The sequence below is a fragment of the Chroicocephalus ridibundus genome, chromosome 3, assembly GCF_963924245.1.
Source record: "Chroicocephalus ridibundus chromosome 3, bChrRid1.1, whole genome shotgun sequence".
In the NCBI taxonomy this organism is placed as follows: domain Eukaryota; kingdom Metazoa; phylum Chordata; class Aves; order Charadriiformes; family Laridae; genus Chroicocephalus; species Chroicocephalus ridibundus.
In genome coordinates, this window is record NC_086286.1 from 10,003,104 (window position 1) to 10,017,250 (window position 14,147).

General features: G+C 42.4%; 2 protein-coding genes across 4 annotated transcripts in view; one reads left to right on the forward strand and one right to left on the reverse strand.

The window, feature by feature from the left end:
- Positions 1 to 11,371, forward strand: part of ASB3 (ankyrin repeat and SOCS box containing 3) — a 32,267-nt gene extending 20,896 nt beyond the window's left edge. The window contains exons 4-10 of one of the 2 annotated variants that reach the window (XM_063327916.1): positions 96 to 208; positions 798 to 936; positions 1,749 to 1,926; positions 3,316 to 3,513; positions 6,597 to 6,848; positions 8,644 to 8,777; positions 10,661 to 11,371. In XM_063327916.1, coding sequence (XP_063183986.1) covers positions 96 to 208; positions 798 to 936; positions 1,749 to 1,926; positions 3,316 to 3,513; positions 6,597 to 6,848; positions 8,644 to 8,777; positions 10,661 to 10,944 — 1,298 coding nt within the window. In that variant the 3' untranslated portion in view covers positions 10,945 to 11,371. The remainder of the gene's footprint in view (positions 1 to 95; positions 209 to 797; positions 937 to 1,748; positions 1,927 to 3,315; positions 3,514 to 6,596; positions 6,849 to 8,643; positions 8,778 to 10,660) is intronic. The other variant, XM_063327917.1, reaches the window with a different exon arrangement.
- A 73-nt stretch (positions 11,372 to 11,444) lies between these two features.
- MALL (mal, T cell differentiation protein like) lies at positions 11,445 to 14,070 on the reverse strand. 2 transcript variants are annotated; one of them, XM_063327924.1, is made up of 4 exons: positions 13,937 to 14,070; positions 12,625 to 12,792; positions 12,135 to 12,263; positions 11,445 to 11,786 (listed from the first exon to the last, which is right to left on the reverse strand). In XM_063327924.1, the coding sequence occupies exons 1-4, from the start codon at positions 14,036 to 14,038 to the stop codon at positions 11,724 to 11,726; spliced, it is 462 nt and encodes a 153-aa protein (XP_063183994.1). In that variant the 5' UTR covers positions 14,039 to 14,070; the 3' UTR covers positions 11,445 to 11,723. The 2 variants fall into 2 exon arrangements, with proteins under 2 accessions (XP_063183994.1, XP_063183995.1); XM_063327925.1 differs by having other exon boundaries at positions 12,625 to 13,779; positions 13,937 to 14,068.
- Positions 14,071 to 14,147: the final 77 nt, after the last annotated feature.

Consider the following 14,147-nt stretch of genomic DNA (forward strand, 5'->3'; position numbering starts at 1 on the left):
AGCTATGAGACCATTTGAGTTTTTTAATGAGTTCTTTAAATCCAGTTAATAAGTTTGGTTTTTTTCTTCTTTTTTTTTTACTGTTCTATTTGAAGCTGTTGAGAATGAGCATGCAGACATAGTAAAGTTTCTGCTCCAACACGGAGCAAATGTTAAAGGACCTCATTCTTGGTCTGGATGGAATTCTTTGCACCAAGCATCTTTTCAGGTAACCTGAAAGTGTATAACGTAATTTCCATGTAACTGGTGTATTCTGAGTGGTAATTTGCCTATTTTTTTGCCATTTTATCGGGTAATTTTTCCTAACCTACCCTAGCAGTCATAAGGTTGCCTAAAATGCTGAAGGGCTTGCAATGCACTGAAGAGTTTATCGGAAACTACATGAGATGTTGATGTTGGGAAGCAATAATTGTTTAGGTATTGTAAGTATTGTACGTACTCATAAGCTCATGTGTTGTATTTGGGAAGTGAATCTCTTACAAGATTTTTTGAGAAACAGTTCTGTTTAGTTATCTCATCGTCAGTGAGATGTATGACCTATTTCCAGAATAGAAATATGTTAGCTTAATGGCTCTAATAAACTAATGTAGTTTCCATTTGCATGTATTGTGTAAATGAGCAAATGTGAAAAATTAAATTCAACTTGTCTATTTTTTTCTGCCATTAATTTTTTGGTACGTTTTTAGACTATTGAATTTATTGTGTTTTTTCTTATTTCTGTTTGAAATGTGCGAGGAAAACAAATTATGTCAATTCCCCACTTTTCTGTTGGTTAAGAATGAAAATATTTATTTCAGGGATGCACTGAGGTAATGAAACTACTCATGGAGGAAGGGGCGAGCACGGAATGTAAGGATGACTTTGGAATTACGCCTTTGTTTGTCGCTGCTCAGTATGGAAAGCTGGAGAGTTTAAGACTGCTTGTGTCCCATGGTAATAGTTATTAATTTAGCTTAATTGTTCTTAAACTTGCATCAGCGTGTCACCAGACACAGTGACAGGTTCTACTTTTGCACTTGATAACTTCAAATTCTAGTGGGTTTAATGTAATTTTTGTAGCAGATTCGTATGCAAAACCATCTTAATTGTTTAAATCTTGTTTCAGCAATTTAATGTAGTTTTCAGCAAGTGATGGTAGGAAATAATGAGTCAAGCCCATGAAAAGATTAAAGTTCATCGGAGTCTTCTAGAAGCCCTCAATAGTACTACATTAGTGGTCTGATTTTCATGACATTGCTCTTGTCATGTTCAAGCCAAGTTATTGTTCAATTGTTCAAGCCAAGGATATTGTTCAAGCCAAGTGAAGATACCTCTCTCTGGTCATAAAAAGACAGCAACAGTTTCATTCACATAATGAACAAGTTTTCTGCGTCTAAGTGCGCGTGTCCTTACAACTGAAGTTAATTGCCCTAACTATTAAGCCTGAGGGAGTACCTGACCAGATAGATACTACTAACCAAACAGGGGGAGAATCTTAAAAAATAATTGCAATCAAAAGATTGCCTAGCGCATTGCCTTTCCTCCAGCGTGTTTGTCTCACGTCGTGCTGATCTTTGACAGAGTGAATGTTAAAGCACTGACTGTTTAAGAAGTTAGCAACAAGCTAGTAAATGTTTCCTTATTGCTGTGGAAAACTTGTTGTGTTGTGAAGTCACTCTGTGAGAACCAGTTACCGATTAACTTTAATTTGTTGGTTATTTTGTGTGGTGGTAGTGTAAAGTATTGGCTTTTTTTTTTTTCTTTTCCAGGTGCAGACGTAAACTGTCAAGCTAAGGACAGAGCCACTCCCCTGCTGATTGCTGCACAGGAGGGCCACGCCGAGTGTGTGGAACTGCTGTTATCAAAAGGGGCAGATCCAAATCTCTACTGCAACGAGGATAACTGGCAGTTACCTATTCACGCAGCAGCTGAAATGGGCCATAAAAAGTAGGTGATTAAAAAGGCATTCAGCCAAAAGATTCCGGTTAATAAAAATCTAATCGACAAGGAGAAAGAAAAAGAAAGAAAAACAAGTTCTCAAGCTGATTTGTAGTTTAGAATTCCTGACTCTCTTCATATTTTAAATGTCTGTTAGTAGTCCCAGTAAAGCGAATGACCATTTTGAAATTCAGCGCCTAATCCAGGTCTGATCGACATCCTAATGAGTTTAGAGAGGTTTCCACGGTACCGAACCAGATACCAATTCACTCAATAGCCGTAATACTTTCACATTTTAAAATATAAATAACAATAACATATGCTTTGTACATGAATTGAACAGCTTTTAACTGGAGCTATAGTCCTGACCAAGTAGCAGAAGTAATCATATACAATTAATGAATTAGCTGAACCATCCAAAAAAATCAAAGCCATAAACCAGTTCATTTAATCCTTCCAGAATTGCATTTTTACCTTTGCGTGATCCCAGTGGTGATAAGTCACTTTTGTAACAGAAAACTCGGAGTAGAAGGAAGTTCCCAGAGTAGCAGGCCATTGCGGAGAAGCATCTCTCAGGAACCCCGTGGCTTGCCCGTGTGTGACAGCATTTAAAGTCAAATACATTAATGATGTTACTAGCTGCGAAATTACTAGTAGGTGCTTGATCTTAACCCCTAGCAGAAGGTGGTCATCAGCTGAGCTGTCATTAAAGTTTGTGCATCAAATTGGTGCCTCTCCTCAAACTGATGAGGAGGGCAAACAGTAGCAAATACTGAGGAAGCTGCGTTTTGTTCATTTTCTCATAAACAGAAGATGGGCTAGCAAAGTTATCAGTACTAGAAATGTCTTTAAACCTTCATAGCTTTTGCAACAATAGGTGACTGGTGACCTCTGAGCAGCACCAGTAAGTTCCAGTAGCAAAGGAATTGGCGTTTGTCACTAATCCTTGTTAGCTAGAAAGGATGTGGACGGGAGGCGTGACCTATGAAACAGAATGATTTTTCTGTTTCGGTATCTCTGTGTGTGTTGTTGGACAGAAGTAAATATTCATTTCATTTGCAACTCACGTTTTCAGTTTGCTTCCGGACTTCATAGAAGTCTGGATTTAATATGCAGTGGTACTCTATTGCTGTAAAAAGGATTGTCGGATAATAGGAGATATCTGTCCCTGTTTCGGATGAAAATATTTATCGCCAGCCTAAATCCATGCCAAAGCACAATGTTTGTTATGGGTCTATGTGTGAAATGATAAAGATTGTTCTTTTATACAAACTCAGTAGTGGAAAAACAGGTGGGATTTTCTTTCTAAGTTGTAACGACCATATGAAAAATGGCAATACATTTGAAATAAATGATTGCGTAAGATCACAAATGAATAGTGATTTTGTGCATTTGCAGGATACTAGAGTTGCTAATACCAGTTACCAATCGGATCTGTGATAAAGGCAAAGGCAAAGTGAGCCCCGTATATTCAGCAGTATATGGTGGTAATAAAGAATGTCTGGAAATCTTACTTAAAGAAGGCTACAGTCCAGATGCTCAAGAGTGCCTTAACTTCGACTGCAGATCACCCATGTGTATGGTCTTCCAAAAAGAGTAAGTTTACCTCTTAACATTTTGAAACTCTTCATAATTACGCTAGCCTTTATTTAACCTTTTTTGAAATGTGCGGTTATCCTGCCCTCCTTCCTCAATTCTTGAACCCCCGGAGTTAAACTGTAAGCATCCGAACGGTGCGCTGGGCTTGGATTGCACGCGTGAACGGAAGAACCTCGCTGAATTCTCCAAGGGGAAGCTCGGCTCTTTGAAGAAGAGTCCTGTAGAACATAATTGCAGTTCTCATGCTTTCAGAAGGCCTTATCGACACGTCTCTGTCTTCTGGAAACGTGACTTGATGCTGTAATTGGATCAAAAAGACTCTTAAGTAGCCAGATCCTTTTCATTAAGGATGAGTTACTGGGAAATAGTGTTTTCCTTTCCTGTGTGCCAGTCTCATGCATAAGACAAGCAGAACTAATCAGCTCAATACTCTAGCTGTAAGGAGGACTGGGAAGCTGAACGATACATTCTTTTAGATCATGACCCATTTCTTTTTATGCCTGATGAGTGATGTGCACCCCTGTTATTCAACAAGAAATAAAATACTGCTTCATAATGCAAAGGCCATAATTTTGGAGGAAAAATAATAAGGTATAAAAAGCCTTACTCCTAAGTATATATGTGGAATGTCAATGAGGTGCTCTCCATGTCTTTATTGTTGATTTTTTTTTTTTTCCCTTTAGTACAGAAGTTTCTTCTTCCTTTTTCTGTGGGAAATTAATTCATGGAGGAGTCGGCTATTACTGTGAAAGATCTAGACGTTGCTGTCCCCAAGCTCACCTTGTGCTCCTCCCAAACTAATTCAATATATAAAATCAAATCAAAATGGTGAACCAGATCTCAGTCACCTCTCGGCAGTTCTGAGCTTTGTTATAGAGCTGTAATGTCATCGTGGTTTATGTTTTAGCTGAGGCTTGAGGGCAGTTACCCGATGCTGCTTTATGGTTTAGAACAACAGAGAAATTTCACGTGGTAGAGAATACATTTGAAAACTTTTTTTTTTTTCCTTCAGCTGATTGCTGTCTATCATTTAATATTTTGCCAGAATTCTAGTTAGTTCACCCTTTGCAGACACTCCTCCTCAGGAATATTAATGCAAAGTAATGTTATATAGTTAGTGTGCTGCATTAAGGCAAATATCTTCAATAAAGGCTCTTAAGTCTTCTTAAAACTCAGATTCTAACAGGTCATTTCATGTACGTGGATCAAAATTTGTTGCTTATGTGCTGCCATTTAAGCTAATGAGGTTTTGGTAGTGGTGGACTTAGATCACCGCCATTAAAAAGCAGTTTATTCAGCAGATGCAAAACCATAGCTTTTGGGGCTGGCTTACATATTGGAATCATTATCTCAGTTTGTCATTCTTGCTTCTTATCTTCCACATGGGACCTGCTCTGATTTCTTTTATTTAAGGAAGAAAAATCAAAATATACAATATTTTAACAGTTCTTAGATTCCGGAAGTTTGTCACCTGCAAACATTTTTAGCCCAAATACTAACATTTAGATGATGTGCCTTAGTGCCCTGAATCTTATAAACAACTGAGACTTGTACCCAGATGTGTTCAGGCTATTTGAGAGATTATTTTTTACGAGAAAGCGTGTTATAATTACAAATGATGGTCTTGAGGTGCTGTACTTTTTTTTTTTTTCCCCTGGATAAAGCTGTTGAAAGAATTAGCTTTGCTGGGGTACTCTTTGCTGAATATGTTTGAATATTTGTGTTTGTAAAGTGCATGCTAGTTGCATGCTATTAATTAGTATGATCACATGTTCTTACAATTGTCTTAGAAAATTTTTTAAAAACTTTACCAAATATATGCCATCAATCTACAGTGCCAAAACTGTAATAATTAACTTGCCAGTCATTCGTAATGTTCCTGAAGGGAAAATACTACAGTGATATTCTGTCTGAGTTCATACTACTTGAACTAAAAGGGCTTGTTTCAGGGAGGAAAATCAAGAACAGAATTATTTAATAGTGGAAGTACATCCCAGTGACTGCGCCTGTAACAGCCTCTTGTGTCTCTGGCCAGGCTGCAGGTGATACTGAATTGCTTGAGGCAGGAGCTCGTCCAGATCCAAAACAGCGCGTGTGGAATCACGCGTCAGGGTGCAAGGCAGGATGTGCTTTCTTTCCTGTGTCTCCGTAAATGATGCCTAAGGTGCGCAGTGAAGCAGCACCTAGGGTTTGTTATTACTAATTTTCATGACACGCTCCTAGGATGTGGCCTTTAAAAATCCGTGGACGTAGTTTTTTTCCACTTCTGTCCTATTCTTAGTGTATAACAAATAATTTAGGAAGGGTTGAAGGCCAGGTAACTACTCAAATACACTGTAAATGATGCAGGTAACATATCAGCACTTCAGAACCACTTCTGTGAAGTAATGTGCAGTCTAGTTACTAACTAAAAAAGCAACGCTAATTATCAGTCATAATCTCATTCATTGTCATGTTACCATACCATAATTGATAGTGAGAAAATGGTTTTAGTAATAACAAAGTTGTAATACAGCTGTCTGTAAATTAAACCCATAACAAGTCTGAGTGTTAGGCTGGTCCCTGGGTTCCGGGGGGCGATCATTTGATGTTTTCACATACTCGTCCATCTGTTGGCGTGTGGCGTGCTTTTAAGGTGAAACCAGATCAAGCGGACACGGTGCTCGCTGCTTACAGCCGGCAGGATCAGCAGCGTGGCGATGCTTCGGCGATGCTTTCACACAGCAGCGTGTGACGGCTTTTGGGGCTGTTGCTTTTCTGATCAAAAGGTTTGCTTTGAAGGGCTGGAGGCTGGTTGGAACGCTAAGTTTTTCAGGACAAAAAGAGCAAATGCGTTCAACGTAAGGACTGGGGTCTCCTGAAGTAGTTCTGTGGCTTGAACTGATGCTTTGCAGAAAGAACTGCAATCAGATGGGCACGCGGGGTTTTGGTTTTTGGTTTTGTTTTGTTTTTTTTTTTTTTTCATTTGAGGGGGGTTTTTGGTAGAAGAAATTTGCTTTATTGGAGGTAAGAGGTAAAATGGTAGATGCTTTCTGGGGAAAAACTAACAGGATGTCCTGTTCCTTGTGTGCTTTTCGCAGGCTTTTTGATTTCATTGATATATTCCTGAAATATGGGATCACCTTACTTGGGATTAATTTGGGATATTGCCTGTTCCATGAAAAGTTTACTTTGTTTCAACGCTTCTTGAAGCTGGGCTGCTCGCTGCCTTCTGGGGACCAGTTGTCGGAGTTCATAAGCTACACGATTAAAGTGCACGCCGAGTACAAGGAATGGCTGCCTTATCTGCTCTTGGCTGGTTTTAATCCAGTGAATTTAATGCACAGATTCTGGTAAGGAGATAACGTTATCTCGTTTACTTAGGTATTGCATGCTAATCTGCAAAGCTGTTGCCAATGTTATTTAAGGCATGCTTTCAGAGGATAGTACTTGATAATCGGTTGCCATCATCAGGAATGGCGAGGCTTAGGGAAAGGCTGAAAGAAGTCATTCCCAGGTAATGTCTGGATTCTGTAAAACGAGTTGGTTTTTTTTTTTTTTTTCCGGAAGAAAGCCAGAATGGAGATTGTTTTATCACTACCCTGGAGAAAGGCATCATTTCACAGTTTTTATATCGAGCATCTCTTATTAGCCCCCCCTTTTAGTTGCAAATTGTGTGTGTATGTATAATACGGTAATGGTCAGAAGAGCTTCAAATGCTGAGAAAGAGGTCGGGAGGGACGGGAAACAAATGTGAGGTGAAGCCGGGCCAAGGCTGGAAGGGGAGGAAACGGATGCAGTTAGAGATTGTATTAAACAAAATAATGCGGCCGAAATTCCAGTCTGATTTTTTTTTTTTTTTTTTTTTTTTTAAATTCTTCCACATACAAACAACTGCTTGGTGATGTTTTGTATTTAATTAGGCGTATAGAATTAAACTTATATTAAAAATTACGAAGTATTTGTATTCGGGTTTTTTCTTGTCTGTGAAGATGACATTTAGACTTTACTACCATATGCCTCAGCTGTTAAAATACGTGAGACGCATAAACTCGTTATGCGCATTACTTGGCTGTATAAAAGGAGTAGGGTTTTAAGGTTTACTTAAATCTTGATTTATTTAATCTGGCTCCTTGTGTAAAACACGTGTATAATCAATCATAAACTGGTCAGTCTAGAGCACTGACAATTTTAATTACCCGTGGAAAAAGTAAAATCACCGTTCTCTTAAAGAAAGGTAGGCAAGGAGATCTCTCCCCTGTATGGTTTTCGGTGAATGTACGGAAGTTCAGTCAAATATGAAAAATCAAATAACAAAAAGTAGAAAGGACCTAAAATAACTTTGACATGAATCGCTTGTAAAAAGCAAGTGTATTAAAATTTTTTAGTCTGGTATTTTTTTGTGTCTAGAGCATTAAGCTTTCCATTCAGGTGAAGATTCAGGGTTCTGTATATCTAGCTGAGAAGCTGTTCTGTGAAATTGCCTGGCTCTTATCGTATGTAATACTAAAACAGTTGTTTTACCTGCTCTTACTTAAACCTCCCTATACACTTTATTCAATTAAACCATCGTTAAAAGGTCTTTACACGTGCTAAAGATTTGAAAGGTAAATCATATTGGTTTCTGACTATATGTAAACGTGATCTCTGGTAGAAGGAGAGTTCGGAACGCGTGCAAATCTGAGGGGCTTTTTTGTTGTTGGGTTTTGTACATTGGTTTGGTTGGGTTTGTTTTCTTTAAGTAGCTGAATATATGTGGGTTTTTCCGCCAAAGCGATGGTAATGCTTCTAATGCTCTGGTGCCTTAACGCCTTATTAAAGTTTAGGTGGAAATGGAGTAAGACAATTTGTGCAGAGCAGAATGCTGCCCACTCCTGAGGCATTTAAATTTCAGAGAAAATATTTTTCTCTTACAGTGTAAGGAAGGAAGATAGAATTCCTCTAAGGAGGAAGATAGAATTACATTAGTAAAAGCTTGTGCTGTCAAAATTACTTTGGATTTCTCTTTAATGATTTTCTGTTTCTGGGCTTAGGATGTAGGTTGTTAAGAATTTGTTAGAAAATAGCAAAGCTTTCTATGTGTTGTTCCCATTATTATATTTATGCTGTTGTGTTAAATGATATTTTATGGGAGTTTTCATTACGCAGGATTTTCTCTGTGAGCGACGATGCCTTTAATTTCACCCTGGAGTTCACGAACTGGAAGAGACTTCCTCCAGCTGTAGAGCAAGACCTTTCATATTGCAAAGAGAAGCTAACTTGGACTCCCAAGAGCTATTTTGGTAAGCGATACAGTTAGGGGGAAAAAAAAGTCCCCACGTATGCCAGCTGCCAAGCTGGAAGTGGGACACAGCTCCGTGTGCTAATGCACGATGGCAAAGAAGGCTCAATGGACACTGCTTGTCCAGAAAACGGGGATCAGAAATAGCAGTTACCCGAAACAAACAAGCAAGTAAAAAATATTGGAATGAATTTTACTCGTTAACGTTGTTCGGTTCAGAGCTACCGTGTTTCAAGTAGATATTCTCAGTTTAGGCTGTCTTGTCCGTTTCAAGTTCGTGCGTGTGCTGTAAAATATAGATCATGAATGTAAATTAGTATTACACCTTCCTGAAGTGATTTGTCTCTTGGAAGGTTTAAGGGAAGATAACCAATATTATTTGGTTATGTTTTCTAGACAATATCCCACTGATATTTTTTTTTTCATTTTGATTTGTATTTCCAATGAGTTGTCTATCCTGTTCTGTAAGCATTTCGACGGGGATTAAAACACAAATCATACAAGACATCAGATTAAATATCTACAAATCTAGCTGTTCGTTTTCACTCCTGTAATCAAAATATGGTCAGCCAAGAAGATTCAATAATTGATTGTCCAGGAAAACACCAGTGCTCCCTGCATTCACCCTTTAGAAAAGCAGCTTTACCGTACAGGTCACGCTCTGTGAACTATGCGTGGTGCACGCTCAGAAAAAAATGCGCTCAGGCGTCTTTGTTATTGACTCATTTAAAAGCAAATTCTTCTTTAAAAAGGTCTAATAATTTTTAAAATGTCTAAGTAATAATGTTATTAAATAATACTTCCTTTGGACTGTTTGAAGCTAATTAGGATATATTTCTGGAGATTTAAAAAAAAAAAAAAAAAGGAAGGTGTTAAAATTTAGATAAAGTTCGTTCTTTGTTTCCTTTGCTATTAGTAAATATATTTGTGTTGTAATAGTATCCCGTAACTAAAGCTGAAGAGAGAAAGCAGAGAGGAAAAAGCAGGGGGGGGAAGTTTGAAAGTTTTCACTTCTTCGTTCTTTCAGCCAAGAGCAGTCAGGGCAAGAAGGCCAGCTGCGTTGCTGAGAGACACACTTCCCAGCTAGGGAAGCACCAGGCGCTCGAACTGAGATAAGTTGGTCATGTCAGTGAGCGCAGGAAATCAAAAATGAAGGGTTCGTGTAGAAAAGTTCAAGAACGGGTGTTCATACCTCCAGCTGAAGGCTTGCAAAACGTACAGTCCCGCGGAGTTACACAACCTGCCGTACTTACCCTTCTGCACTGATGCTCAGTGCAGTGGATACTACAGATTCCTTGCGAATAAAATCAATGGAGAGAGTTTGGAGGCGTGAGAGTTCTGTATCGAGATAAGGTGATCTATAACGGGAAAGTTTGTGTTGGAGTGAATGTACGTTTACAGACGGGTTTGTGAATCTTTTGGCTTGTCTGAAGTCAAGTGACGTAGCGATGCGGTAGAACATTTGGCATCATACGCCAACTGAGTCATGCTCTCACTTAGTGCTTATCCTGTATTTTCCCTTGTGCTGTTTTGTTGCTTGATTTGCTTCTAGGCTTAACTTTTCATTTATTGTAAGGCGGCATGGGCCTCTGTTTCCAGCTGTTCTAGGCTCGTTAGATGAAACTTCCTGATTAAGGATAGAATAGTTCTTTGATACTTTGTGTCTAGAAGTTTAAGGTAGCTTTTCCAGCTCCTAGAGGGAAATTCCAAAGGTGCTCATTCTAGCAGGCAACAGCCCTTTGCTTTGGAGAGCTCTGCCTCGTTATCTGCCAGCCGCTGGGGGGGGTTCCGATGGGATCCAGCTGAACCAGGTAACTGTAGGCAAGTGCTGTGATTCCATGGTGTCCTGTTCATTGTTTGACTTGGTTTTTTTTAATTTTTCAGCCTCTATTCCTTCCCTGTCACATCTTTGTCGTCTTGAGATCCGGTCCATTTTAACGAGTGAACGCCTGCGATCGGACGGATTTATCCGGGAATTGCCGTTGCCAGCCTGTCTCCAGGACTACCTTCTCTACTTAGATGTATTGCGGGTCTACGCTATCCCAGAAGTGGAGGATTATCTGGCACAGAGAGAGGAAGGAGCTCCCTCTCCCAGTCACTCCAGCACTGAGGATGGCGAGAGGATGTCTGTAACTCCGGTGCTAGGTGATGGTGCCGCCAGGGACTGAACTCCGTGGCTGCAGATTTTGTAACGGCAATTAGCAGACACCAGAGAACTAGTGTAAATAACTGTAGGAATAAGTCTTTTCCAGCTGTAGTTTTATACTATATCTAGAAGTTTGTTAGAAGTTCTATCATTTCCTTGTTTAAAAAGTCTGTTGTAGCTTTCTAAGTCTGTGAACACTTTCTGGTTTTTGAAAGGAAATTTTTAACTCTTACGGAGTAAAATTAGCTTGTTCAATGAACATAGCTTTAAATAGTCGTCAAAATCTGTTTGGTCAGACACTGTTAGTAGATGCTTTATTCTAAGTAAGTACTGCATATACCAAACAAAATTATCTGAAAGTCAAGGAACACAATATTATATTGTTGTTACGACTGTCTGTGTTGGGGAGTGATCTAGCCAAACCAGAGATATGAAAATAATAAAAGAAAGGCAATTGTTTGCTGAAAAAACAGTGATTTTTAAATTAATTTATTTATTTATTTCCCCCCTTTGCTTGGTCATCTATTCCTTGGCCGAACGTCAGAGCGGGAGGCTGGCTTGGAGCCTGCACCCAGTCCCTCCCCTTTGTGTAGCCCATGGGCCACGTGCAAAACATCCCCAGTGCGCGCACCGACCCGACACCGCTGAACAAAAATCCCTCTTTTAATGAAGTGAAAAAGCAACTGCCCTCCCCGCGGGGTTAGTGACAGGGCTGGGCCAGGGCCATCTTCGTGGAAGACAGCTGCATCCCTCCTGCTAGGGAAGCTCTCTCCTGCAGAGGCCAAGCTGGCACCGCTGGGCTCACTGGTAGTAGATGCTGAAGGCATGGAGGACGTACAGGAAGGTCGTGATGAAGGCGAAGAACTGCACAAGAGGAAGAAGAGCAAAAGCTGGGGTCAGCTGGCACAGTTTCACCCCATCTCCTCTCGGTGCTCTCGACCTTGGGGAAACCTCCCAGCCCAGACCTCTCTCCAGCCCAGACCTCTCTCCAGCCTTAAAGAAGCAAAATCTCCCACCTTGCCCAGGAGGCAGCCACGCAAGGCTGTCCACGAGCCGATGGACCCTGAGAAGCCCATGCTGGCTGCACAACACAACAGAGGAGCTGAAGCTCTGACCAGTGTGACGCTGCTGGGCTTGGGATAGCTCTGCTGGGCGTCTCCCCCAGGGGAATGGCGGGTGCTCTGGCCTGCTGGGCTTCCTGGGCAGACTCACCGAGGCGGCGCTGTTGAGCTGGTAGTAAAGCGGCGAGTTGGGGCCGAACTCAGACGTGATGGTTGCGTTGGCTTGCAAGACAGCCGCGCTCAGGTACAGAATGGCCGTGGCGCCGTGGTACAAACTGTCCTGCAGAACGAGGGAGCGGTGAGAATCAAAGCCCGCCTGGGACTGTCCTCCCCTCAATTTGCCCTGAGGACGAGGTCCATCCTCTGTGCTTACAAGCCCTCAAACTGGACGCGCAGCGCACGCCCGGACAGGGGCTGGGACCAAACACTCGTACCACGCCGAACCCTCCCCTGTTCCCAGGCAGCACCCACGGCACGGCACAGCCTCCCTTGGCAATTCCAACCAAGGCGAAAAGGAGGAAAGGGGTGGGTGGTTGGAGGAGGGCTGGCGGCTGGCCAGCTAACCCAGCACCAGCTCTGGTGGTCTCGTGCCCACACTGCTCCTGCCGCCAACATCTGCCAGCATCCCAGCCCCTCCTTACCAGCACTTTCCAGTTCTCGCTGTTTTTGTGAAAGCCAAAGATGTAGCTTATGAGGAGCAGCAGGGAGATGAGGCAGGAGCTGAGGGACACGTACATCACCCATCCCTGCAGCAGCGGGAGGGAGACGGAGGTAGCAGCGACAAGGATCCACACCCAGGTCCCACAGAGCTGCCAGTGACAAACACAGGTGCCTTTGATGAGCATGGGATGGGGAAAGCCCCTTCTCCTCCCCGAGTTCCTCCTCGCCTCCCTCCTGGGCTGGCCTGGGCAGCCGTGGAAAGCCCCGCATCTTCAGGCAGCGGGGAGCAGCCTCCTGGAGCATCCTGGCACAACAGCAGCACCACAAGCTGGCACGAGTTTCCCTGAACGCTCTTGGGAGATCCTTCAAAACATTTCTTACAACAGGGGGAAAAGTTTGCTGCTGTGTTCAACATGAGGAACCATCTCACCCTGAAGACTTTGCCGGAAAAGCCAGAAAATGTGCTTTTACCTGGGAAAGGTGAACGGCCGTGTCAGCCCAGCCCTGCCCACCTGTTAATCTCCTGGGCTTGAAATCATGGCACAAGAAAGTCTCCTCCTGACTCCACGCACCAGCCCAGAGTGAGTCGCTCGCTCTGGGTCCACCTAAAATATTTACCGTGCCCAAAGAGCACCCGGGGTTATCTGGATAAGCCCCGTGCCACTCCAGCGCAGGCGGATGAAACCCCTCCAGGTTTGCAGTGGGGATCTGAGCCCACCAGCCCAGGTGGCGCACGGCTGCTGGGATTGCATCCACGGACCATGGGTCGTCGACGCTGTGTCATGCGTCAAAGTACACCAGCAGTTATCTCAGCCAGTCCCACCGGGTGCTCTCTGGACCCAGAAGCAATTGAAAGATTCCTGGAATGTCACACACTACAAGACACCCAATTGCCTTCAAGCCCCTGGAAAGGCGTAATACAGTGTACAAAATTCCCTTGATTTTTCAAGCAATTTCTATGCAATAACTAGAGCTGCTCCTGCCCCAGAGGCAATGGCAGCTCTTCAGGCTCTCCCAACCCTACAGCAGAAGGCAACCCCCCAGTGGGCTCTGGGATGGAGCTGGACCATATCTTGTCCTCAAGCTGTTCCAAAAAAATTACATCACGAAGACCACCTTTGTGCATTCAGTATAAGCTTGAAAAAAAAAAAAAAAAAAAAAAAGAGTTGTTTTTTTTTTTTCCCCCCCATTAACGCTGTCTTCAGAGTTGTTTTGGGGGGCTGCTCCCTGATTTTTAGATTCACTAGAAACATTAGCGGAGTGCTGTAACGCAATAAATGGCGGCATACTCACTATCTCTGGTAGGATGAATGCATAGGGGATGGTTTTGAAGACGGCAGGTCCGGAGGGCAAGGCAGGCTGCGTCGGGGCTGCAGGGATACCCGCCGAGGCCATCTCCTCAGCCGACGCCGTGACTGCTCCGTCCGGCTCAGCTCTACTCGCATCGTCCTGCACTGCTCCTGTGTGGGGTTTTAACCGACACGCCCGCGGGGACGTAATCACA

Excerpts from the sequence above, each read along its gene's own strand:
- MALL (XM_063327924.1), bottom strand. The coding sequence starts at position 14,038 with ATGGCCTCGGCGGGTATCCCTGCAGCCCCGACGCAGCCTGCCTTGCCC. Across the intron at positions 12,264-12,624 it reads GCGAGAACTGGAAAGTGCTG|GACAGTTTGTACCACGGCGC; the intron begins GTAAGGAGGGGC and ends CTCGTTCTGCAG. Across the intron at positions 11,787-12,134 it reads AGCTCAACAGCGCCGCCTCG|TTCTTCGCCTTCATCACGAC; the intron begins GTGAGTCTGCCC and ends CCTCTTGTGCAG.